We start from the raw sequence: 23968 nt of genomic DNA, 5'->3' as shown, positions 1-23968 counted from the left end.
TCCAGAATATTCAAATTCTCCAATCCTCATAGAATGAGACACACCTTGACCTGCCTGACCCCCTTGTAGCCTCCCCCCCCCACTGCCACTTGGAAAGGGCGTGTCCCAGATTGTGAATATTTAAAAGACAGTTGCACACCTTTTCCCAGGCTGCGTCTTTCTTTGCTTGCAAGGACACTGAACTTTGGTCACAATCAATAGAGACGATCTAAAGCTTCAAAGCCCACTTTGCTCCTTCTTTTCCCTGGTCACCTTCCCATTTTTCCTTGCTCTAACCCAGGCATGTCCAAAGTCTGTTTATACCCCGCTCATCTGGTTGGGCATCCCCAGCCACTCTGGGCAGCTTCCAACAAAATATTAAAATACAGTAATGCATCAAACATTAAAAGTTTCCCTAAACAGGGCTGCCTTCTAAAAGTCTGGTGATAGTTGTTCTCTTTGACATCTGGTGGGAGGATGTTCCACAGGGCGGGTGCCCCTGCCCGGTCCATTCTGGTATGGGATGAAGGGTGGTCATTTGTTCTTCTGCAGTGCTTTGAATGCTCTGAGTGTCTTCTAGTTTGTCTCCCCGTGTTGTGCCCCCACTGCCTTTGCTCAGAGGGGCTCTGGTCCTGCCCACCCATCCCTGGGCCACCTTCCCACGTCATTCCAGGTGCACAGCTAGGAGCTGGGTCTTTCACCAAACTCCCCCAGAGAACTCTAATCTGAACACTTAACCCCCCAAGTGTGAAGTGAATAATGAGCTGAGTGGTGAAATACAATGGATTTATTAAAAAATAACCAAGGGTTTCAAGGTAACTTCGTGTACATAAACATATGGTTTCAAATGTTCCCATTTCTTCTTCGTTTTGTTGCTACTCTACTACAACTGCAACAATGGGGATTACAATGCTGCCTCTCTACTACAGTGGTACCTCGGGTTACATACGCTTCAGGTTACATACGCTTCAGGTTACACACTCTGCTAACCCAGAAATAGTACCTCAGGTTAAGAACTGTGCTTCAGGATAAGAACAGAAATCAGGTTCCGGCAGTGCGGCGGCAGCAGGAGGCCCCGTTAGCTAAAGTGGTGCTTCAGGTTAAGAACAGTTTCAGGTTAAGAACAGACCTCCGGAATGAATTAAGTACTTAACCTGAGGTACCACTGTACTGATCTAACATGCCCTGCTCCACAATTGCCCCCACTCTCCCATTCCATTCCACCTTCCAGTCATCTCTACTGAAGAGGCTGCTGAGGAGGCCCGAGACCATCTTGGCTGCAAGTCCTTACAGGCCTTTTCCATTTGGCCTGGGAGGGACCGGACTGACTCCAACTGCAGAAGCTGAGGATGCTGAACAGACTCTTGGGCTTAGTGGGCGGGGTGGGTTTCTTCCTGTTGGTTTATTGTATCTTTATTTTAGATTTTGCTGTGATGTATATGGAAATTTTTCAGTTTGGTTGTGTATTTTTTTATTTACTATTTATCACAACTTTTGCTACGTTGTATTTATGATTAAATTATTCTATTCAACCCCCTTTTCAAATTCTCAGCCAGTCACCACTCACCCCAGCATTCCAAATTCATGCTATCCCCACCCCTAGCTAACATTAAATCTACTATTACACTGTAGTTACCATTATTACATCAATTATTTTGATACATGTGTGTGGAACTTTAAATACAAACATCAGAATGTTGAGAGTCTTGTTAGAGAGCCGGTGTGGTTAAGAGCTCTTCAACAGTGGAACAGACTCCCTTGGAAGATGGTGGTTTCTCTGTCCTTGAAGGTCTGTAAACAGAGGTTGAACTAGATGATAATCAGGGTCCCTTCCAACTCTACAATTCTATGGTTCTGCCCACTGTGAGTTCTTTGATGGGAAGTGAGATTGGCTCTCTTCCTGAAGCTCTTTCCACATTCCAAGCACTGATAAGGCTTCTCTCCTGTATGAATTGCTTGATGGGAAGTGAGACTTTCCTTCCAGGCAAAGCTTTTTCCACATTCCATGCACTGAAATGGTTTCTCCCCACTGTGAGTTCTTTGATGAGAAACGAGATTTGAGTTCCGACTGAAACTCTTTCCACATTCCAAGCACTGATGTGGCTTCTCCCCTGTATGAATTCTTTGATGAGAAGTCAGACTGTCCTTCCATGTGAAGGTCTTTCCACATTCCATGCACTGAAATGGCTTCTCCCCTGTATGAATTCTTTGATGGGAAATGAGCCTTTCCTTCTGACTGAAGCTCTTTCCACACTCTAGGCATTGAAATGGTTTCTCCCCACGATGAATTCTCTGGTGTTGATGGAAATTTGTGCTTGCATTAAAGCTCTTTCCACATTCCATGCAATGATATGGTTTCTCTCCTGTATGGATTCTTTGATGGGAAGTGAGACTTTCCTTCCGACTGAAGCTCTTTCCGCATTCCACACACTGATAGGGTTTCTCCCCTGTATGAATTCTTTGATGGGAAGTGAGATGGGCCCTGTGACTGAAGCTTTTTCCGCATTCCATGCACTGATAAGGTTTCTCCCCTGTATGAATTCTTTGATGGGCCGTGAGATTGGCCCTTTGACTGAAGCTCTTTCCACATTCCATGCACTGATAGGGTTTCTCCCCTGTGTGAATTCTTTGATGGAAAGTGAGATTGGCCCTCTGACTGAAACTCTTTCCACATTCCAAGCACTGATAGGGTTTCTCACCTGTATGAATTCTTTGATGGGAAATGAGACTCCTCTCGGAATTGAAACTGTTTCCACATTCCATGCACTTAAATGGTTCCTCTCCTGTGTGAATTCTTCCATGTGCAGTGAGACTTTCCTTCCAGCTGAAGCTCTTTCCACATTCCAAGCACTGATAGGGTTTATCTCCTGTATGAATCCTTTGATGGGATGTGAGACTTCTCTTGGAATTAAAGCTGTTTCCACATTCTGAGCACTGATATGGTTTCTCCCCACTGTGAATTCTTTCATGAGAAGTAAGATGGGTGCTCAGACTGAAGCTCTTTCCACATTCCAAGCACTGATATGGTTTCTCTTTGCTGTGGATTCTGTGATGGGAAGTGAGAGGGACACTCAGACTGAACCTCTTTCCAAACTCAGAATATTCATATGGCTTCTCCAATGTGTGGATGTTGTCATTGCCTCCCTTGTTCTTAATTTCCAGTTCATCACCACCTGCAACAAAGAGAGAAATGTATTAGAACCTAAGGAATAAATGGAGACCCCAATTTTTGAAAAATACTAATTAACACCTGTGATAGAGGAAGAACTGAAGGGAGTGAGTTAGATGTGAAGTCTTACTATAGGTTTGACTTCATTTGTTGACTGGCATTAACTGACATATTTATGAAGACCTGAAATTTGAAAAGTTAAGCTCTTTCATAGGATGGAATTTGTTTGCCCCCATCATGGAATCTGCTCCATCTCCAATGACAGTTGTCTCTTTGGTCAACCAAAACTAAGAGAAGCAAAAATGAAAATAGAAACTCCTGACAGAAACTACTTTGACTTCTGTCACTTCTCTAAAACCAAGAATTCAAAAGGCCTGGGCAGTTCAGACCAGGCTAATCATTGGAGAAAGAATATTCAAAGACAAAACAGTCTTTAGCCCTCCATTTAAGGTGAGCTGTGCAGCGTGTTAGAATCCCAGATGCTGTAAGTGGCGCAGTGAGTTCCACCAAAATCTGGAAGGTTGATCACATAGAGCTATGTATGGAATTTCCAAACATGTATTATGATCCAACAGGGAGCCTTACAAAGAGAATCCATGATCCCACAAATCTCCTCCATGACTTCCTTATGCAGAGCTCTCTGGTCAGGATCCAGCAACACCCATTCTTCATCTTTGAAATGAACAGCGACATCTTCAAAGCACACCGAACCCTAAAAGAGAAAGAGAAAGGTCCTCCTCTTAGTCAGAATGAAGATGATCTACTACACATTGCTCTGTTATTTTATTTTAATAATTTTTTAATTAGTTTTCCAATATAACCCCAATAATAGCCAAACTATAACAATAGCAAGTTTCTCAGAGGTCTTCTCTCTCCACCCCTTGCTTTGATGTCTTGGAACAGGTGACAGTCTGCTAGAATCCATTCTGTCTCACTAGTAAAACATGTCACTGATCTTCACCATTTATCCCTCTGCCTAGGAAATGGTGGGCAGTTTTCAAACACGCTAAAGATTTACTACTCCTTTCCAACTCCCAGAATCTCTTATCTCAGCCTCCAGATTCTTTTCCTTACAGCAAGAGACTAATGGCCCAATTAAACTTTATCTTTGATTACATTCCGTCAGTAGCACACACAAATCTCAGTCTATTTTCCCTTGTCTGTTGTCTTTAAAAGGAGGTGAGGGGAATTAATCTGTCTTTCCAACACGGTCATACTTGAGCTTCCCCTCCTCCTCCTTTCTTCATTTCAGATGATACACAGTTTTCATTTTTGCTTGTTCATATCAATATTGGTCCAGCACCCCTTCCTCACTTGTAAATAGCTTTTTATCTTACTTTTCCAGAGAGGGTGGCCAAATCATAAAAATATAAAAGAAACTTAGAACAAACCAAGTGTGGGCTTCCCTCTCCCCAAACGACTCTCATGCCAAAGAAAATCTCATTTCAAACCTTTGATCCATGTGGCTGGCATATTCAAAAGTATGTTGTTGCAACGCTTTCCCATCATGTGCCGGTACTTTAAAGCCAATGAAAGATCCAATTAAATGGAGAACCTCTTCTTCTTAATGGCAGCATAGGAAGGTTTTTGCCAGGCAAAATGCTTTTGCACTCAGTGCCTCCCTGCCTCCCATATTCCACACCGGAGCAAGAGCCAGGTATCAAGACAAACTGTGAGTGAAGCCCATTCCCTCCCCTCTCTGGGTGGAATTTGCAAGGATGATTTGCCTTCTGTCATCATTGCATTTTGTTCACCAACGATCCCTCGCTGTCATGAGGGCTGCCTCCATTCAGGTAGGTGGGACTGGAAGCCTGCTCTGTAGTTCTCTATCTGTTCTCTGCTGTGTTGTTTTAATGGGATTGTTTTGCCAGTGCATTTTATTGATGCTTCTTTTAATGTCTCAATGGAAACAAAATAAAGAAATCCCTTCCAGTAGCACCTTAGAGACCAACTAAGTTAGTTATTGGTATGAGCTTTCGTGTGCATGCACACTTCTTCAGATGCACACTTCTTTTTCTTCCTGCACACAAAAGCGCATACCAATAGCAAACTTAGTTGGTCTCTAAGGTGGTACTGAAAGGAATTTCTTTATTTTGTTTCGACTACAACAGACCAACATGGCTACCTACCTGTGTCTCAATGGAATTATTTTATCGTGTATTTTAATGATGGACATTAATCTTAGTGTAAATGGGTGGAACTCCACCTTGTTTTCTTCAGAGCCTCCCAGCTGTGCAACATTCCCATTTGCCAGACAGAAGGATTTCTGCTCATTTCCTTCAGGGGGAGAGGGGGACCCTTCTGATGCCCTAAAGCCAATTTCAAGAGGCACAGGTGGGTACAGGGAGGGGTGGGGAGGGAAACCCACCCTGTGAAACTGATGGGGCTGGTTAGCTGAATCCTGGTCACTGTTTTCTTCTGTGTGTAAACTGCACAGAAGACTATTTTAGCATTCAGTGGTGACATTAGAAATAAAACTGCAATGGCTTATAAATCATACAAGTGACATTCAGAAGGCGAGTTAAGGCGAGGTGGCTGTTCCTTGTTCTCAGCACTTTAAGCTTCTTGAGTGGCATTCCCAGCCTCTTGGCTTCTGACAAAGCTGCCCTTGACAAAGACGCCTTCAGAGAAGCTTTGACGGAAGCCAAGAGGAGAGGAATTTGTTCAGGCCCAGAGGCACCTGGCTGCCCCCCCGTACATCCCCCCCCCATGCTCTTTCCCCCAACCTGATCTGGTTCCACAGCCACTGCTTCCCTTCTGCCACCATGAAAAGACGGATGAGGAGGTCCTGCTGGCATCCTTCTGTCACCTGCAAGAGAGAAAAGTGTGTGGGAAGCCATGACGGTATGCTCTCCTCTGAGGTTGAGCACTATGTCTCAAACTACAGTGGTACCTTGGGTTACAGATGCTTCAGGTTACAGACTCCGCTAACCCAGAAATAGTACCTTGGGTTAAGAACTTTGCTTCAGGATGAGAACAGAAATCGCACGGTGGCAGCAGGAGGCCCCATTAGCTAAAGTGGCACCTCAGGTTAAGAACAATTTCAGGTTAAGAACAGACCTCCAGAATGAATTAAGTTCTTAACCCAAGGTACCACTGTACAGACGGGCCTCCAAAAAAGTCTCGTCTGCTGAGTGCATTTTGACATTTGTACCCATTTCAAAGGGGCAGATGGGACTTGTCAACCTGGGAAGGTAACCCATCTAGGAGATGGAGAACTTTGCTCCTAAACCTCTGCTGCTTTGCAGCTATGCTCATTTGTGAGAAAGGCTTCAGGAGTAGAACTTGAGGAAAAATCTACACCTGCTGCCTTGCAGTAAACCAGAGTGGAGTCCCTAAGATGGTTGAATAGCACCTTGTAGACCTTCCAGCAACTCTTGCAGCCAAGGAGGCTCCAAATGTCTTGATCTGCTTTCCGTGGCCACATAAGCAAGGCTGAGGAGGGGGGTCGTGTCATCTGGGCAGCCCAGGACCTCCATACACGCTGCCCTGGCTTGCTCTCCAGGGAAGTTGGCGCTAACACAGCAGTCTGGCTTCACCACCAGGGACACACTCCATTGACTCTTGAGACGGACTGATGCCAACAACCCATTTCATATTTTAGCTCTGTAAAAATACTGCACATCTCCCATCCTTGGAGTTCTTGTTACCTAGCGCCTTCTCCCAAAAGATGAACAGAACCCATGGATTTGTTTCAAAATCCACAGAATGTCACCCAACGGGCACGGGACGGGATGCTTTCCTCCTTACCCAGTGGCCTCTCTCTGTTATCCAATGGAGTCCTTTCAGTCTCAGAGGAATCCAGGCCCAATTCTGCAAACAGATCTTTTCCCTGAAAGAGATTCAAAACAGAATGGGGAGAAGTATTGGAAAAGAGATGGCAGAGGCATCCAATCTCATTGCTTGGATGTTTTCCAAAAAGGAATGGCCCTTTAGTAGGGAATTTTGGGACACTCTCCCTCATGTTCTGAACCACAGGAAAGTCTCTCTCACCTGCTGCTCTGCCTGCTTCCTCTCCTCTGCCTGACTCAGGAGGAAACCTTCGGCCAGGGCCACCGCCTGGGAACTGGTCTCTGCTCCACATTCCCTCACCCAGCTCTCCATCTCCGGTGGAAAAACAGCCAGGAACTGCTCCAAGATCACCAGGTCCAGCATCTCAGCTTTCGTGTGCCTTTCTGGCTTCAGCCATTGATGGTAAAGGTGGTAGAGTCGGCTGCAAACCTCTCGAGGTCCTTTGGCCTCCTGAAAGCAGAATTGCATGAACTGCTGGTTCTGCACATCTGAGTGGAGGGTGTCCTCCTCACCCATAATCTTCTGCACATAGTTTTCCCAGAATCCCCCACTGCTCTCAGTTTTGGTGGCATGGCCTCTTCCGGTTTCAGGGCCAGCCGAGTCTTGCTCATCCATCCGTGCTCTCAGGAAGCCTCCAAGAGAGATGAAGGAATCTCTCTTGTCTTCTGCCAAGTTCTGTCTGTCCAAATTAGAGGTAATAGCAAATTCTACAATGCAAAAACATGATTGTGTTACTAAACTGACACATTGTCAGGAGAAGAAAAGGGTTCTGCTAAGAAGCATATATGAGTCTTGGGAGAGCCAGCTCTGGACTGCACCTCAGCCTAGACTATGAGGTTTATTGATCCTCCCTTCCTTTGAGGCTCTTCTAAAGTTCTTTGAAATCCCGCTGATGCCAGCCAAAACGGCTGGACGGCAACCGTCGACACCCGAGATAGTCCCCTACCTTTGGCCGCCACCCCTGAAACCCAGCAAAAGTTTTTATTCTGCCTAGAGACATCAAATAACTTTGGTTGTTTGCCTGAGATTTATGGTGGAGTGGAGTGACGCAATTTAAAATCTGCAAGCAGCCATTGAGAAGTGAAAGTAACTTTGCTAAGTCTGACCAGCAATCAACATATGGATTAATTATACAGCCCCAGGGGGAGGTAAGCGTTGAATGTTCCATTTCTTGAAATTTGTATGAGGTTTATTTAAAAAGGAAAGAGAAGAAGGAGAATGAGAAGCAAGTTTCTAGCCTTCCTAGAGGGAAAGTAACCATGCAAAATGTTCAGGGAACTGTTGATCTTCCTGGGAGATGAATCCGCCCAGTGCCCTGGTAGTGCAGGAATCGCAGCTAAGGTTCTCTGCAGGGCTTTCTGTTCAGTCTCAAAATATCCTCTGAACATCGGAGGGGTTGCATGTCTGAATGGACACACCCGTGTCAGCCAGGAGTCTAGATAGCAGTCCTGCCTGCTTCGGGGGTGGGGAAAGCTTTGCCTCTGGCAGAAGGAGAATGGAGGGTCCACTTGCATCTGGAGGAGCTCAGCACCAGAAGAGAAGAGGAGCCCTGCAGGATCAGGCCAAAGGGGCCCCTCTTGCGTCCAGCCTCCTCTTCCCACAGGGGCCAACCAGAGCTCCGTATGGGAAGCCCACCAGCAGGACTGGGGCGCAAGAGCCCCTCTCTCCACCTGCAGCAACTGGGACTCTGACGCCTTGCAGCCTCCGACAGGGAGACAGAGCACGGGAGCCCCCCCCTCTCGCCCTCTCCTCCTCCTCCACCAACTGGCCTCGCCCTCAGTTGGTGCCCATTTCTGTCTCTTACGGGAACACAGTATTTATTTAGTCCACATCGCAGGAAGGAAGGACTTTCTTTTATCCGCCTTCAATCTGCCCAAAGTCTTTATTTTACTATTGCATCGCTCAAATTTAAGATTTTAGCGTGTATTTCATGTCCGACTGTTTCCCTCCGGCTACAACCTCTATCAATAAACGCGACTGAGATCCAAAAATCTGAATAGGATTTCCCCCCCCCCCCAATGCCTTTTTTCCTTCAGGCCAAGACCCTCCCCAAAGGATCCAGCAACACATCCACGCAAAGGGAGCGCAGAGCTGCCGTCCTCTTGCGAAGTCGCCCCTCCCCGGCAAGACCCTCCGTGTCCTGACTTGGGGTGTGTGTCCCCATGAGCTGAGCAGCCCCCCCTCTCCCTGCAGCCCAGGAACTCCCCTTCTCCCCAGTGCACCTTTGGGGGGGGAGAAGGGAAACTCACCAGGGTCCCAGCCGGCTTAACTGAGGCAGCTTTCGCAGAGAGAGACAAAAGCACCCCTTCCTCGCAGGAAAAGACTGGGGAGGGAGGGGTTTTTGCTCTGGAGGACCTGACCCCCCCCCCTCGCCTTGACTTCCTGTCCCCTATAGGAATCCAGCTCGGTTCCTTTTAACCCTTGGCAAGCCGAGCGCAGCCAGCTCCCTCCTTTCTCCCTCTCGAGCGCAGGAGGCTTATTTGGGGGGGGGGCGCTGGGGGCTGAGCTTCGCCCTCCCAGAAACAGGAGGAGCAACTTGCAGGAGGAAAGGCTGTACAAGAAGCAGGAAAACCCCTCGGAGGATCCGGGAATGGAAGAGTTGGAAGAGCCCCCTCCCCAAGTCACCAATCGCCCGCAGCGCACAAATCACAGCTCCAGAATCCCCAGCTGAAGCCCCCAACCTCTGCCCAAAACCGGTAACAAACCGCAGCGCATCGTTAAACTATGGACCTCCCTCCTGCAGGCGGCGGTGCTGCCGCTGCTACCGGGAATTGGGGAGGGGGGTGGGAGACCTCCCCCCCCCACGAGCCTTGCCTCTTCACACCAGGAGGAAAAGACAAAGAGTCTCCGCTGCGCATCGCCAGACCATTCACTCGCGCCCATTCCCTGCCTTTCACCCGTGACACCAAATCCCGAGTGTCAAGAGAAAGAAAGAAAGAAAGAAAGAAAGAAAGAAAGAAAGGAAGGAAGGAAGGAAGGAAGGAAGGAAGGAAGGAAGGAAGGCATGGTATCTGCAAGGGAGGCTGGGCTCGGGACCCGAACACTCCCCGCTGAGCCCCAGGTCTCTCTCCGACAAAGGAAAACAGAGACAGTGTCAATGCCAAATGTAGCAATTCGCTGATAAACGTATCTATCTTCTGGCTTAATGGGAAAACTTTAGAAATTCTTAAGAAATCACTCGTGGCGTCAGTCTTCTCAGTTCCAATGGCATTTAGGGCCCAGGGAAGTGAGGTATTCGGGGAGGGGTCAGTGAGCCCACCATAATCCCCACGTCTGCCGGGCAAGATACCCCCAAGAAGTCATGCCCGGTGATATTAAATACTTTCCTTTGGGAGTAGATGTTGTATCAGGAACCCCCCCCCCAATCATTTAGTTTGTACAAACTTCACACACACTCACACACTACATACGCTACGCTTCTGTTATAAATTCATAGAAAATCAACCATACATCGGATTTGCACTGTTCCACCTATATTTTACTCCATGAAGGAAGGACTACAAAATGGGGAAGGTTTGATACAGGGCAGCCATAATCCCTTCACCATACCAGCACATCCACAGGAGCCCTGCCCAGTTGCTATGCCAACGCTGACGGTCCTAGACACAAGACCATCAAGATCACAAAGAACTTGCATATGGGAGTGGATTCAGCATGGACTGAAACAAAGGACAATGATCAGATCTTCCCTCAGGGGGCAGGAAACTACCTTTTGTCTTCAGAAAATGACTCATGGGGAGGAGGAGAAGGGAACCAGCCAGGTGACAGGACACTCAGGTTACCACCGCAACTCCTCCCTCAACCCCTCCTTTCTGTAGTGTATGCATGATGTTTCTGGGGGTGGGCTTGACCTACAGGATGGGAATTTCAAAAGTTTTTATAAGGTCTTGCACACCATTTTTCTGTGTCTTTCCTCTCTCCTGCAAGTGAGGGGAATACCCTGTTGCAACAGTTCAATAAAGGCCAAGCCTACAGGCTGCTGTTTTGCTCCAAGTTATCCTGGTTGGTGTCTTTGTTTTGTGCAAGGGACCCCTCAGATTTTTCCGTTAAAATCTGAGGGCTCCCTTGGACAGAAAAAAGGACACCAGCCAGGAAGAGGAGAGCAAAACAGCAGCCAGTCAACTTGGTCTTGATTGAAGACTGTTGGGACAGGACTCCCACCTGCCACCAGGGGGAACAAGATGGAAGCCCCAAACAAAAGAGAATCCAAACTTTTATTAGCTGCTAATCCCCATGTTACACCCCCCAAACTACATCACTAATACATCATGGTTACATCATGAAAAGGGAGGTCTGGTGGCCGTAATCTGAGCATCCTGGACCCTGTCCCATGGTTCCCCTTGCCCTCCACCAAACACCCATCAAGTGAAACAAAAAGGATATTTACATTTCCCTGTTTCCCTGTTAATCAAACTCTTTTGTCTTCATCTGGGTTTGTTATTTCTGGAATGGCTACCTGTCTGGCACTCAGGTATCAGGATACCAGGGATTATCACTCAGGCAGAGGGGCTGCTGAGTAGCTGAGCTCACATGTGAATTTCTGAAGTTTTCCCTGTGAGCCAGTACATAAATACATTGATCAGTGAATTGTTACATTTGGTATTGTACATTTGTTTGTACAATTGTACAATTGTTACATTTTGTACAATACATTTGTATTGTACAAATTGTTACATTTGGTATTGTTACATTTGGTATTGGCAGCAGGGGCCCTTTGAATAGAGTGGAAGAAACTGTGATGAAGTGATTCGTGGGAACCAAGAGCAGTGGTGATTTCACTTGCAATATACCTCCGAGTGAAGCCGCCATCGCAGTGATTGTGCTGATTTTGGTAGTGGGCGCATGTGCATGATATCTGCTGGAGGAGCAACACACACCCCCTCAACCTATACATAAATTTCTGCAACAGTCTCAAAGCGGCTCACAATCTCCTCTCCCTTCCTCCCCCCCCCCCAACAAACACTCTGTGAGGTGTGTGAGGCTGAGAGACTTCAGAGAAGTGTGACTGGCCCAAGGTCACCCAGCAGCTGCATGTGGAGGAGCAGGGAAGCGAACATGGGTCACCAGATTACAAGTCCACCGCTCTTAACCACTACACCAAACTGTCTCATGACTGGCGATATTAAGTGCTTTCCTTTGGGAGTACATGTGAAAGACTAGTTACAGGTAGGTGTTGGGAAAGATGGAGGGCACAAGGAGAAGGGGACGACAGAGGACGAGATGGTGGGACAGTGTTCTCGAAGCTACGAACATGAGTTTGACCAAACTGCGGGAGGCAGTGGAAGACAGGAGTGCCTGGCGTGCTCTGGTCCAGGGGGTCACAAAGAGGCGGACACGACTAAACGACTAAACAACAACAAAGCCATGCTGGTCTGCCATAATTGTTACTGGTATGAGCTTTCATGTGCATGCACACTTCTTCAGATGTGGAAGACTGTATTTGATTGACAGAAGCATGCTTGGGTCAGAGGTTCTACCTGAGACCACACCCTTTCTGTGACATATCTATGATGTCTTGATGATGCATCCTGAGATGTATTATGGGAAACTTTAAAATACTAATGTAACCTTTGTTTGGGGCTTCTGGCTGCTTTGTCTTTGTAGTCGTTGGAAGTTGCAACAATAAAGTTCAGACCTACAGGCCACTGTTTTGCTTCTATCTCCTGGCTGAAGTCTCTTGCTTGTGACCCCCAACCAGAACCTATGGGAGTCAAGGTTGGGCAATTGTGGGGTGCTCCAAGGACTCCCTGTTACACCACCAACTTGGCTTTAAAAAAAAGACAAATTCATGGAAGAGGAGAGAGCTATGGATGACTACAAACTACAATGACTATTCTCTACCTCCACCATAGTAAATACTTCTGAAGACCAGTTTCTGGAATCCAGAGGAGGGGGAAAGACTCTTGTGCTTGGACCCTGCTCACAAGCTTCCCATTGGGACATCTGGTTGGCCACTGTGAAGACAGGAGGCTGGACTAGATGAGCCATTGGCCTGATCCTGCAGGCTCGTCTTAGGGTCTTAATATTAATCTTTTTGCAAATGTAAGGGCCCAGAGAATCCATTTATGTTGACCATTTGTCATGCCGCATGGATTAGGTACATAGTTTCAGATGATGCTATATAATAATTATACAGTCATACCTCGTGTTACGTTTGCTTCATGATACGTTTTTTCAGGCTGCATCCCATAGTGACCCACAGGTACCGGAAAGGGTTACTTCTGGGTTTCGCCGCTTGCGCATGTGCAGACGAGCAAAATGATGTCACGCGCATGCGCAAAAGCGGCAAATCACAACACACGCAGGCGCAGGCGCGCCACTGCAGGTTGCGTTCTGTTCATGTTGTGAACAGGCCTCCAGAACGGATCCCATTCGCAACCAGAGGTACCACTGTAATAATAATAATAATAATTTATTTATTTATACCCACCCAACTGGCCGGGTTTCCACACAATAGATTTATACATCATAGTATTCTCTCCCCCCCCCCAAAAAAAACTAATAAAAAATTTGCTAATGCCAAACACTGTCTAAACAGATGTTTCTACAAGGCATTCTCCTAATTGCAACAGCATGTTGTCATCACTAGACCATGTTTATGCTATCATAGTGGATAAACTCTAAATAAAATCTTTTGTTGTATGAGACATTGTTTATTATCTAATGACACATTAGAAATGGAGGCTGGAACATTTCCCCATTGTTTAATTGAGATGGGGCCATTAGTTCTTTATTCCATTCATTTATCAAAGTCTGAGAGTTAAATTGATTAATAGACCCTAAACATCTATAAACAGTTTTTTATAGCTGCTTTTTTAGCCCCTAAGGAGGGACACTGGCTGGAAACCCCTGGTTTAATACACTGAAAACGCTTTTGATTGACTTATTAAAACCGCGGCGTGAGCTGTGCAGCCAATCCTTTTAGAAATCTGTAGCATCATTTCCTTCTAATGCAAAAAGTGCAGCTGGGCAGGCCATCTTGAGAGAAGCTTCCTTCCTTCTCTCTCTCTCTCTCTCTCTCTCTCTCTCTCTCTCTCTCTCTCTCTCTCCAGGGATGCTCATCAGACGCCGCCTGCCTGCCTGTTTTTTCTCCACATGCAAAACTTGGGTGGAGGAATCCGTACACGTTTCAAACGGACTTTCGCCTGAGCTGGCATAGCTCAGTCAGTAAAGCATGACTCTTAATCTCAGGGTTGTGGATTCAAGTTTTATGGTGGGCATCAGATTCCTGGGGTCCCTTCCAACAACGATTCTGTGTTTGCACTGAGTTTTCCTTAGCCTTCCTGCTGGCTCCGCTGCCCATCCCTGCGCTGGCTGCAGTTATTAGCCCAGCGGGCTTAGAAGAGTCTAGGGGAAAAGCAGCACATCCTGCCAGGCGGTTGAAGCCCTTTGCCACCACGGATCATTCTTCTGCAAGACGACCCATCGCCACAAACTCTCTAATACCACTCAGATCATTTGTACAAGATCTTCCTCTTTTCTGTGTAAAATCATAATACTTTGGAGGTTTAAAATGAGATGTTTTGCCCTTCCTCCTCTGAAGAGTCAAAGTCTATGGATCTGCCAGGAGGAGCTTCTCTGCTGTTCCCTTACTTGACAGAAGATGGGAGACCTTCAGGCGGAAATGTGTTTGGCGGACATTTAATAATATTGTGTGGGATTTGGCCTATGAAGCTTTGGCCTTGCGGGAAGTTTTTAGCGTTTGACATTTTTGCTGTGCTTTTATTATGCTAGAAGCCACCTAGGAACAACCCAGTCAGAGAGGTAGGATATAAGTAATAAATTATTATTATTATCAGGGTGTTTGTAATAATAATAATAATAAATTATTTATACCCCATCTGGCTGGTTCTTCCCCAGCCACTCTGGGCGGCTCCAACAAAATATTAAAACACAGTAATCCATCAAACATTAAAACCTTCCCTAAACAGGGCTGCCTTCAGATGTCTTCTGATATGTATATATATCCGATAGATATATATCAGATATAATTTTGTTAGTGTAATAAAATAATTGGGCACTTTATGCATCCATCTCCCCCATTTCCAGTGGGTCTACTCTGAGTAAATTAAGCCGGTTTCCCTTCCTGACTCCAAAAGCATCCCTTTCCTTCCTCTCAGTCGTCTTAGGGTGGGGAGAGGGAGCCCTGGCTGCCAGTGGGGGGGGGATGGGGAGGGGAACGAGCCTCCATGGCCCACGTCAGTCGAAGGCTGCCTTCCCCCTGTGCTCCTTGTCCTCCTCATTTCCCTGGGCAGGCCGAGGCCGGAGGGAGGTGGCACCTGCCCCCCTCCCGCTGTCGCTACTCACCAGGGGGATAATGAAACTCTGCATGAGCTCCAGGAGGTGGCGCTGCAGCAGGGCGCTCTGGGCGTCGGAGGGCTGCTTCTTGTGGATGCCCTGCGAGGCAGGAGGGAGGGCCATGGCGCTTGTGGCACTAAAGGATGATAAGAATTTTAAAAATGGATCTCCAGCTCACCTGTCCCTGATTTTGAATTGGCTTGCATGTGTGCGTATGTGTGCATAGCCAAGAAGGGACTCATTTAAAGCCCTCCCTACAAAACAAAGAGTCTCAGACACAACCAGGATATTCAGGGCTCCAAATTCTGGACCTCTGACTGTTTGCTGGGAAAAGCCTGACTGCCCATTCTTAATGGCAGCTCTGCTGGGTTTAATGGGTTGGGGGGGGGTCCTGCTGGTTTTCTGTATCTTTACATTAGATCTTCTTGTGATTCGTATGGAAATTGTTTAGTTTTGTTGTGTTTTTCAATATTTTATTTATTTTTTATGACTACTTAGTTATTAAACCCCCCTTTCAAACTCTCAGCCAATCAGAAATCAGCCCAACATTCCAAACTCCTCCTCCCTGGCTAACATTACCTTAAATCTCCTGTTATGCTGAACTTACCATTATTGCATAAATTACTTTGATACATGTGAACAGAAGTTTAGACCCAAACGTAACAGGCGCACACACACTTTCTGAGAGTCCCGTTAGAGAGGTAATGCTATTCTAAGTTGCATCAGCAGAAGTTTAATGTCCCCGTTAAGGGAAGTCATAGTGCTGCTCTGTTCTGCCTTCGTCAGACCACACCTGGAGTAATGTGTCCCGCAATTGAAGAAGTATGTTTATAAGCTGGAACATGTGCCAAGAAGGGCAACCAAGATGATCAAGGGTCTGGGAAGCTAGCCTTATGAGGAAGTGGGGAGGGTGTTGGGCATGTTAGGCTGGAAAAGAGGAGGCTGAGAAGAGATATTATGGCCATCTTCAAATATCTAAAGGGATGTCACATGGAAGATGGAGCAAGCTTGTTTTCCCCTGCTCCAGAAACTCGGACCTGAACCCATGGCGTCAAGTTACGCGAAAGGAGATTCCAACAAAACATCAGAAAGAACTGTGAGGGTGGATCTGAACACGGGGAGGGGGACACAATGAAGATAATTATAACAAAAGAAATAAATCTCTATGGAAAATTGCATTGTTAGGTTTCCTGCTCTCTGGCACCACCTGGTGTTGCATGAATATAGCACGTTGAAACCGCTGTTTCTTTACTATTGTAACTGACTCCTCAGATGGCAAGAGCTCTTCCACAGTGGAACAGATTCATTTGGTGGATGGTGGCCTTTACTTCCTGGGAGGCTTTTAAGCAGAGGTTGTACCACATGATTATGAGGGTCCCTTCCAATTTTGGCTGCTGTGAGCTTTTTTTGATGGGAAATTAGATTGGCCCTCTTCCGGAAGCTCTTCCCACATTCCAGACACTGATACGGTTTCTCCCCACTGTGAGTTCTTTGGTGGGAAGTGAGATTGGACCTCTGACTGAAGCTCTTTCCACATACGAAGCACTGATGTGGTTTCTCTCCTGTATGAATTCTTTGGTGGGAAGTGAGACAGTCTTTCCGACTGAAGCTCTTTCCGCATTCCAAGCACTGATAGGGCTTCTCCCCAGTGTGGATTCTCTGATGGGAAGTGAAATGGGCCCTGTGACAGAAGCTCTTTCCGCATTCTGCACACAGATATGGTTTCTCCCCTGTGTGAATGCTTTGATGGGCAGTGAATCTGTCCTTCCATGTGAATCTCATCCCACATTCCAAGCACCGATAGGGTTTCTCTCCTGTATGAATTCTCTGATGGGAAGCGAGACTTTTCTTCACAGTGAAAATCTTCCCACATTCCAGGCACTGATGTACTTTCTTCTCGGTATGAATTCTTTGATGGGAAGTGAGAAAGCCCTTCCGAATGAAGCTTTTTCCGCATTGCAAGCACTGGTAGGGCTTCTCCCCTGTATGAATTCTCTGATGGGATGTGAAATGGGCTCTCTTACTGAAGCTCTTTCCACATTCCATGCACTGATAGGATTTCTCCCCTGTATGAATTCTTTGATGGGCTGTGAGATATTTCTTCCTGGTTAAACTCTTTCCACATTCCAGGCACTGATGTGGTTTCTCCCCTGTGTGAATTCTTTCATGGGACGTGAGACTGTACTTCCGACCGAAGCTCTTTCCACATTCCAGGCACTGATAGGGTTTCTCCCCTGTATGAATTCTTTGATGGCATGTGTAATGGGACCTTTGACTGAAGCTTTTCCCACATTCCATGCACTGATGGGGTTTCTTCCCTGTGTGAATACTCTGATGGGTTGTGAGATGCGAGTTCCGACGGAAGGTCTTTCCACACTCCAAGCACTGATATAGTTTCTCCCTGCTGTGAATTCTTGGTTGGGAAGTGAAAGGGCCACTCTTACGGAAGCTCTTTCCACACTCCAAATATTGATATGGCTTCTCCAATGTATAGATCTTGTCATGGTCTCCTCTGTTCTTAATATCCGATTTATCACTGCCTGTGACAAAGAAATAAATAAATAAGAGCTTCAGGAACACATGGAGACCTCCATTCTTGAACCATGCTAATTAATGGAAGAACTGATGGAAGTTAGATATGAGGTCTTACTACAGGGTTCACTGCCTTTGTTGACTGACATAAACTAACATATTGATGGGAACTGGAGATTCGAAAAGCCTGGCTCTCTCCTGGAAGGGATTTCTTTTGCCGAATCATGGAATCTGCTCCATAAAAAAAAAACAACCTGACAGAAGCTACTACAACTTCCATCCCCAAACTAAATCCATCACTTCAAAAGGCCTGGAAAGTTCAGACGAGCCAGATCATTGTTTAAGAAAAACATAATTGGAGGAAGGATATATGCAGATAATAGTCTCTAGCCCTCCATTCAAGGTGACCTCTGGAGGTGTTGGAATTCCAGAATCTGTAGGTGCTGCTGTTGAGCTCCATCAATATCTGGAGCTTGGTCACATAGAGAGATGGGTTGAATTTCAAAATGGATATAATGATCCAACTGGGAGCCGTACCAAGAGAGGCCACGATGTCACGATTCTCCTCCATGACTTCTTGGTGTAGAGCTCTCTGGTCAGGATCCAGCAACGCCCATTCCTCCTCTGTGAAATGAACTGTGACATCTTCAAAGCACAGAGGACCCTGAAAGAAAAAGAAAAAGATGCTTCTCTTAGACAGCATAATATTATCTCCTGCACATTATTGTGTTGTTTTCATGGGATAGTTTTGCTGTTCATTTTAATTATGGATTCTTCTTTCAATGTCTTAATGGAATTCGTTTATTGCATGTTTTAATGATGAATATTAAACTTAGTGTAAATGGGTGGAACTCCACATTTTGAGCTTTATATCCTTCTGGCTTAACAAGCATTCCCGTTTGCCAGATGAAAGGATTCCTGCTTCCCTCTCCCAATGGGCTCTTCTGGGAAAAACCTTTCTGATGCCCTAAAGCCAGCTTCAGGGAGGGAATGAAATCATTTCAGTGATATTGAAGCAAAGAGGCTGTTCTTTACTCTCTGCACATTAACCTTCTCAAATGGCATTTTCAAATGGCCATTGTTCATGGCAGATTTGTTAAGAGGAGGAAAGAGATTTGTATGGGTCTGGAGGGACCCTGGCTGCCCCTGTGGATATTTCACCCCTCCCATTGCAAGAATCTACTGCCAATGTTTTCAGAAAGGAGGGGGCGGAATCTGCTCTTCCCTTCATCCGCTCCAGCCTGACTCTGTGGGAGTTTGAGTGTTATCTGTGTAAAGATGACTGCTTAAGCAACTATAACACTCATGCAGTCCAGTAGTCTCTGTTAAGTCTTTCGTTTCTAGTTTATTTTTAGTTTGCAGTAGCTGTAAAAGAATAAAGAAGTTCTGCTTCAGAGCCGTCATTTGTGTAGTTCATCCTCTGCTGTGCTCTGCTGACTTTGGCACTGAGTTTGGTGCTCACAGCTCAAAGTTGTGAGTCCATTGCGCTTAGACCTGCTTCCCTGCAGTGGAAGGTCTCTGAAAGGGCTTTTCCAGCTCGCTTGGCCCAGTTGGGGCTGAAGAGGTTGAGCCCAGTCGTTGGCACCGGCTCAAAGGCGAAGCTGACAGCCCCACTCCTCAGCCCTCTTCCCCACACTGCTCTTTCCCCCTGCCTGATCTGGTTCCGCAGTCATTGCTTCTCCTTCCCCACCAGGAATAGATGGAAGAGGAGGTCTTGCTGGCATCATCTGCTCCCCTGTGAGAGACACAGGTAAGTGGGAAGCCAGGAGTAGACGCTTTTCTCTGAGGTTGAGCACTACATATCCAATTACAGATGGGCCTTAGAAAAAGTCTCACCTGCTGAATGAATTATTATGACCTTTGTACCCATTTCATATTTTAGTTGCATAAATATACATCTCTTCTCCTTGGCCCCAAGTGTCTTCCCCCCAAAGATTAAAGGGCCAATGGATCTTCCCTCCTTGGGGTACTTAACGCAAAAGATGGAAAGAATCCATGGATTAGTTTCATAATCCACAAAATGTGACCAAACAGAGAAGAACCTCCTTACCCAGCAGCCAATTTCTGGTGTCCCACAGAGTCTTCTCTGCCTCAGAGGAATCCAGGCCCATTTCTGCAAAGAGATCCTTTCCCTAAAAGAGAAAAAAGGACTCAGAACATAGAAGGTGGAGAAACATTGGAAAAGGAATGTTAGAGATAAAAACTCTCAGGATGGGCAATTTGTAGAGGATTTGGGGATACAAAAGTCCCTTTCACCTTCTTTTTCTCCACTGCCTGACTCAGGAGGAATCCTTCTGCCAGGGCCACTGCCTGGGAACTGGTCTCTGCTCCGCATTCCCTCACCCAGCTCTCCATCTCCGGTGGAAAAACAGCCAGGAACTGCTCCAAGATCACCAGGTCCAGCATCTCAGCTTTCGTGTGCCGTTCTGGCCTCAGCCATTGATGGTAAAGGTTGTAGAGTCGGCTGCAAACCTCTCGAGGTCCTTTGACCTCCTGGAAGCAGAACTGCCTGAGCTGCTGGCTCTGAGCCTCTGAGCGGAGAGTGTCCTCCTCACCCAGGATCTTCTGCACAGTTTTCCCCCAGAATCCCCCACTGCTCCCAGCTCTGATGGCATGGCTTCTTCCTCCTGAGTCTTGCGCATCCATCTGTGTTCTTAGGAAGCCTCCAAGAGATCAGAAGGAACCCCTTGATCTTCTGCCAAATTCTCTCTGTCCGGTTTAAGAGGTTCTAGGAAATCCTACAAAGCAAACACATTGTTCTGCTATAAAACTGACACACTGTCGGAAGAGGAAACCGGTTCCCTAAGGAAGTGTGGAGGTGTGTATTGGATGGCGCCAGTTGCAGGAAAACTGGCCATTGCATGGATCCCCCTCCTGCTTTGTGTTTTTGTGACCCCTCCTCGACTGCCCACTATACGCTTCCATGCTGCACGTAAACAAATGTATCTGAATGTCGCCTCTGAGCCCCCCCATGCTCCCCCCACCTCCCTGGGCGATCTGCCTGCCAGCCCCATGGCTACCCATTCAATAAAGGCTTCTGCCCCGATTTCCCTTATCACTTGCCAGAAGCAGCCTCTCGTTCTGCGGCCATTTAAATGTAGAAATCCCCCAGCCGTCAAGCCTTGGTTTTTTTAATGTATTTGATATTTTATGTTACAGATAGGTAGCCGTGTTGGTCTGCCATAGTCAAAAAATAAAAAAAATCCTTCCAGTAGCACCTTAAAGACCAACTAAGTTAGTTCTAGGTATGAGCTTTCGTGTGCATGTATCTGAAGAAGTGTGCATGCACACGAAAGCTCATACCAAGAACTAACTTAATTGGTCTTTAAGGTGCTACTGGAAGGAATTTTTTTGTTTTGATATTTTATGTGAACCACCCTGAGACCATGGGGAATAGGGCGGGATAGAAATAAAAAAAATAAAAAAATAAAAAAATTAATAATAATAATTAAATTGTTGTGCCACAGCTAGAAAGGGAGGCAGCCAGCAGATGCTGCTACTTTTTGTCAATGGGCTGCTCCTTGTTACAATGTCACCAGCTGCACACCAGAGAGTACAGCGGATGCTCGGGTTGCAAATGTGATCTGTGCGGGATGCATGTTCGCAACCCGCAGCATTCACAACCCGTGTCTGCGCAGGTGCTTGCGATTCAGCACTTCTGCACATGCTCAAAGTGCGATTCGGCGCTTCTGCGCCTGCACAACTGCCCAAACCCAGAAGTAACCCCTTCTGCTACTTCTGGGTTTCAGCGGTCTGCAACCCCAAAAGATGCAACCTGAAGGGGCTGTAAGCCGAGATGACTATAGCTCCAACTGCCTGTCACAGTGGATCCCAATTAGCTACCTACTGGGCACCCAAGCCATGGACCCCCTACTCTGAAAATGTCAATATCTTTGTGGGAGTTTTTGTTATGTGAAATGCGCCACCATATCCAATGTGTCCCAGCGGAAAACCAGGATGCAGTCTTCTGGGTCGCATTCCTGCGCAAGTCATTCTCTGCACGAGAATCATGACATTGTGGCCTCTCTTGGTATGGCTTCCCGTTGGATCAACTGAAAGCACTATACAGCCTCGGACCCTCAGATCTACAGGACCGCCTCTCCTGGTTTGTCCCAAGGAGGACCTTACGGTCTTCAAATAAAAACACCTTGGAGGTCCCAGGCCACAGTGAGGTTAGGCTGGCCTCAACTAGGGCCAGGGCCTTTTCAGTACTGGCCCCGACGTGGTGGAACACTCTGTCCCAAGAGACCAGGGATCTGCGGGACGTGACATCTTTCTGCAGGGCCTGCAAGACGGAGCTGTTCCACCAGGCCTTTGGCCAAGGCACAGCCTGACCCCCTCCTTTGGTAATTCTTCACAGAACTCTAGCCCAATGGTTGCTATCAATTTGATTTGAACTGATTTTATAATGAATTGATTTTAGAATGCTGTACTATTTTACTGTTAGCCGCTCTGAGCCCAGCTTTGGCTGGGGAGGGCGGGATATAAATAAAATTTTATTATTATTATTATTAGTTTTTCATCTTATAATTTGGAAATGTACAACCAGGTTTTTTCCTTTAAATTTTTTGGGGGGCTCCGAATAGAGAGGTGCCCTAAGCTAGAGCTTGTTTAGCTTATAGATAATCTGGCACTGGTCAAGTCCTTAAAGCACAGCGTGCAAATTCAGGAGGCCAGCGCTTCTGATGTGTTGGGTGGGTAAGCCCCACCTTTGTCCAGAACAAGTTTCTTCGCATGGCCGTTTTCCTCTGACCCAGAGATCCCCCCCCCAAAAAAAACCACGGGTCCAGCAGCAGCGCATCTATGCAAAGGCAACGCAGAGTTGGAGTCCTCCTGCGAGCTTGCCCCTCCCTGGCAGGACCCTCCGCTCCCAAAATTGGGGTCCCCTGCATGAGCTGAGCTCCCCGCATGCCCCCTCCCTGCAGCCCCGGGACCCCCTTCTCCCCAAGGTCCCTCTGGGTCAAGAGAGAGGAGACTCACCGGATCCCAGCAGGAGCCACCGGCACAGCATCTGCAGCGCAGATTCAAAACAGCAGCCCCCCCCCTTCAGGGGTTTGAGAAAGAGGGAGGGGTCCGGAGGACCAGCCCCCTGGCTTTGCTTCCTGTCTTCTCTAGGAATCCAGCTGTTGCCTTTTAACCCCTGCTAAGTCGAGCGCTTTTTAAGATGCTAGACAGCATCTTAAAAAGCAGAGACATCACCTTGCCAACAAAGGTCCATATTGTTCAAGCTCTGGTTTTCCCAGTAGTGATGTATGGAAGTGAGAGCTGGACCATCAAGAAGGCTGATCGCCGAAGAATTGATGCTTTTGAATTCTGGTGCTGGAGGAGACTCTTGAGAGTCCCCTGGACTGCAAGAAGATCAAACCTCTCCATTCTGAAGGAAATCAGCCCTGAGTGCTCACTGGAAGGACAGATCCTGAAGCTGAGGCTCCAAGACTTTGGCCACCTCATGAGAAGAAAAGACTCCCTGGAAAAGACCCTCATGTGGGGAAAGATGGAGGGCACAAGGAGAAGGGGACGACAGAGGACGAGATGGTTGGACAGTGTTCTCGAAGCTACCAGCATGAGGGAGGCAGTGGAAGACAGGAGGGCCTGGCGTGCTCTGGTCCAGGGGGTCACGAAGAGGCGGACACGACTAAACAACAACAAAAGCGGAGTGCAGCAGACTCCCCCACGCCCCCCGAAAGCGGGAGCCAAGGAGGAGCCACATGAATTGTGCGCAATGATCCCCTTGAGAGATGCTCTCTTGGGGGGACCCTCTTGGCTGGGGGCTGAGCTGCCCTCTCCCCCGGGCCAGAAAAAAACAGGTGGAGGAGGAGCTCGCAGGGGGAAAGGCTCTGCAAAAAGCAGGACAAGGGCCCCTCAGGTGTTGCTCCTGGAGGAGACGATGCTGCCCCATTTGCGCCCCACTTTCCCGAGACCCGCAGCATCACGATGCATGTACAGAAGTGCCTCCAAATGTTGCCTTAAAGCAAAAACCTCAAAACTCTGTCCTGATTTTCACTTTGGAGAATATGGCAACCCTGCTTAAAGCACACTTCTCACCAAAGCCTCCCCAGACCCCAGGGTTGTTCCCATCAGGACCTGCGCCCCGAGCTCCCCTTTAACCTGTCAAAAGCCCCCCCCCCCCGTTTTTACCCAGATGGGCGGGGTATAACTAATAATTTATTAGTATAATTGTTGTGACGTGGGGTTTGT

General features: G+C 47.2%; 2 protein-coding genes across 2 annotated transcripts; both read right to left on the bottom strand.

Annotated features, from left to right (window-relative positions):
• Nucleotides 1–751: 751 nt before the first annotated feature.
• On the bottom strand, nucleotides 752–9755 carry LOC310825987 (uncharacterized protein). The gene is made up of 7 exons (XM_083700300.1): nucleotides 9190–9755; nucleotides 7142–7647; nucleotides 6899–6980; nucleotides 5875–5957; nucleotides 3734–3860; nucleotides 1143–3152; nucleotides 752–902 (listed from the first exon to the last, which is right to left on the bottom strand). Exons 2-6 carry the CDS (start codon nucleotides 7553–7555, stop codon nucleotides 1789–1791), a joined length of 2070 nt encoding a protein of 689 aa, XP_083556426.1. The 5' UTR covers nucleotides 7556–7647; nucleotides 9190–9755; the 3' UTR covers nucleotides 752–902; nucleotides 1143–1788.
• A 6193-nt stretch (nucleotides 9756–15948) lies between these two features.
• On the bottom strand, nucleotides 15949–23141 carry LOC310825999 (uncharacterized protein). Its single transcript, XM_083700324.1, has 6 exons — nucleotides 22751–23141; nucleotides 20027–20508; nucleotides 19821–19902; nucleotides 19423–19505; nucleotides 18308–18434; nucleotides 15949–17778 (listed from the first exon to the last, which is right to left on the bottom strand). The coding sequence occupies exons 2-6, from the start codon at nucleotides 20414–20416 to the stop codon at nucleotides 16490–16492; spliced, it is 1971 nt and encodes a 656-aa protein (XP_083556450.1). The 5' UTR covers nucleotides 20417–20508; nucleotides 22751–23141; the 3' UTR covers nucleotides 15949–16489.
• Between the last annotated feature and the right edge of the window lie 827 nt (nucleotides 23142–23968).

The sequence above is a fragment of the Podarcis gaigeae genome (assembly GCF_964106915.1).
Source record: "Podarcis gaigeae genome assembly, chromosome: 10".
NCBI classification, from domain to species: domain Eukaryota; kingdom Metazoa; phylum Chordata; class Lepidosauria; order Squamata; family Lacertidae; genus Podarcis; species Podarcis gaigeae.
Note: the sequence above shows the minus strand (reverse complement) of the source record. Positions and strands in the feature narration are given on the sequence as shown.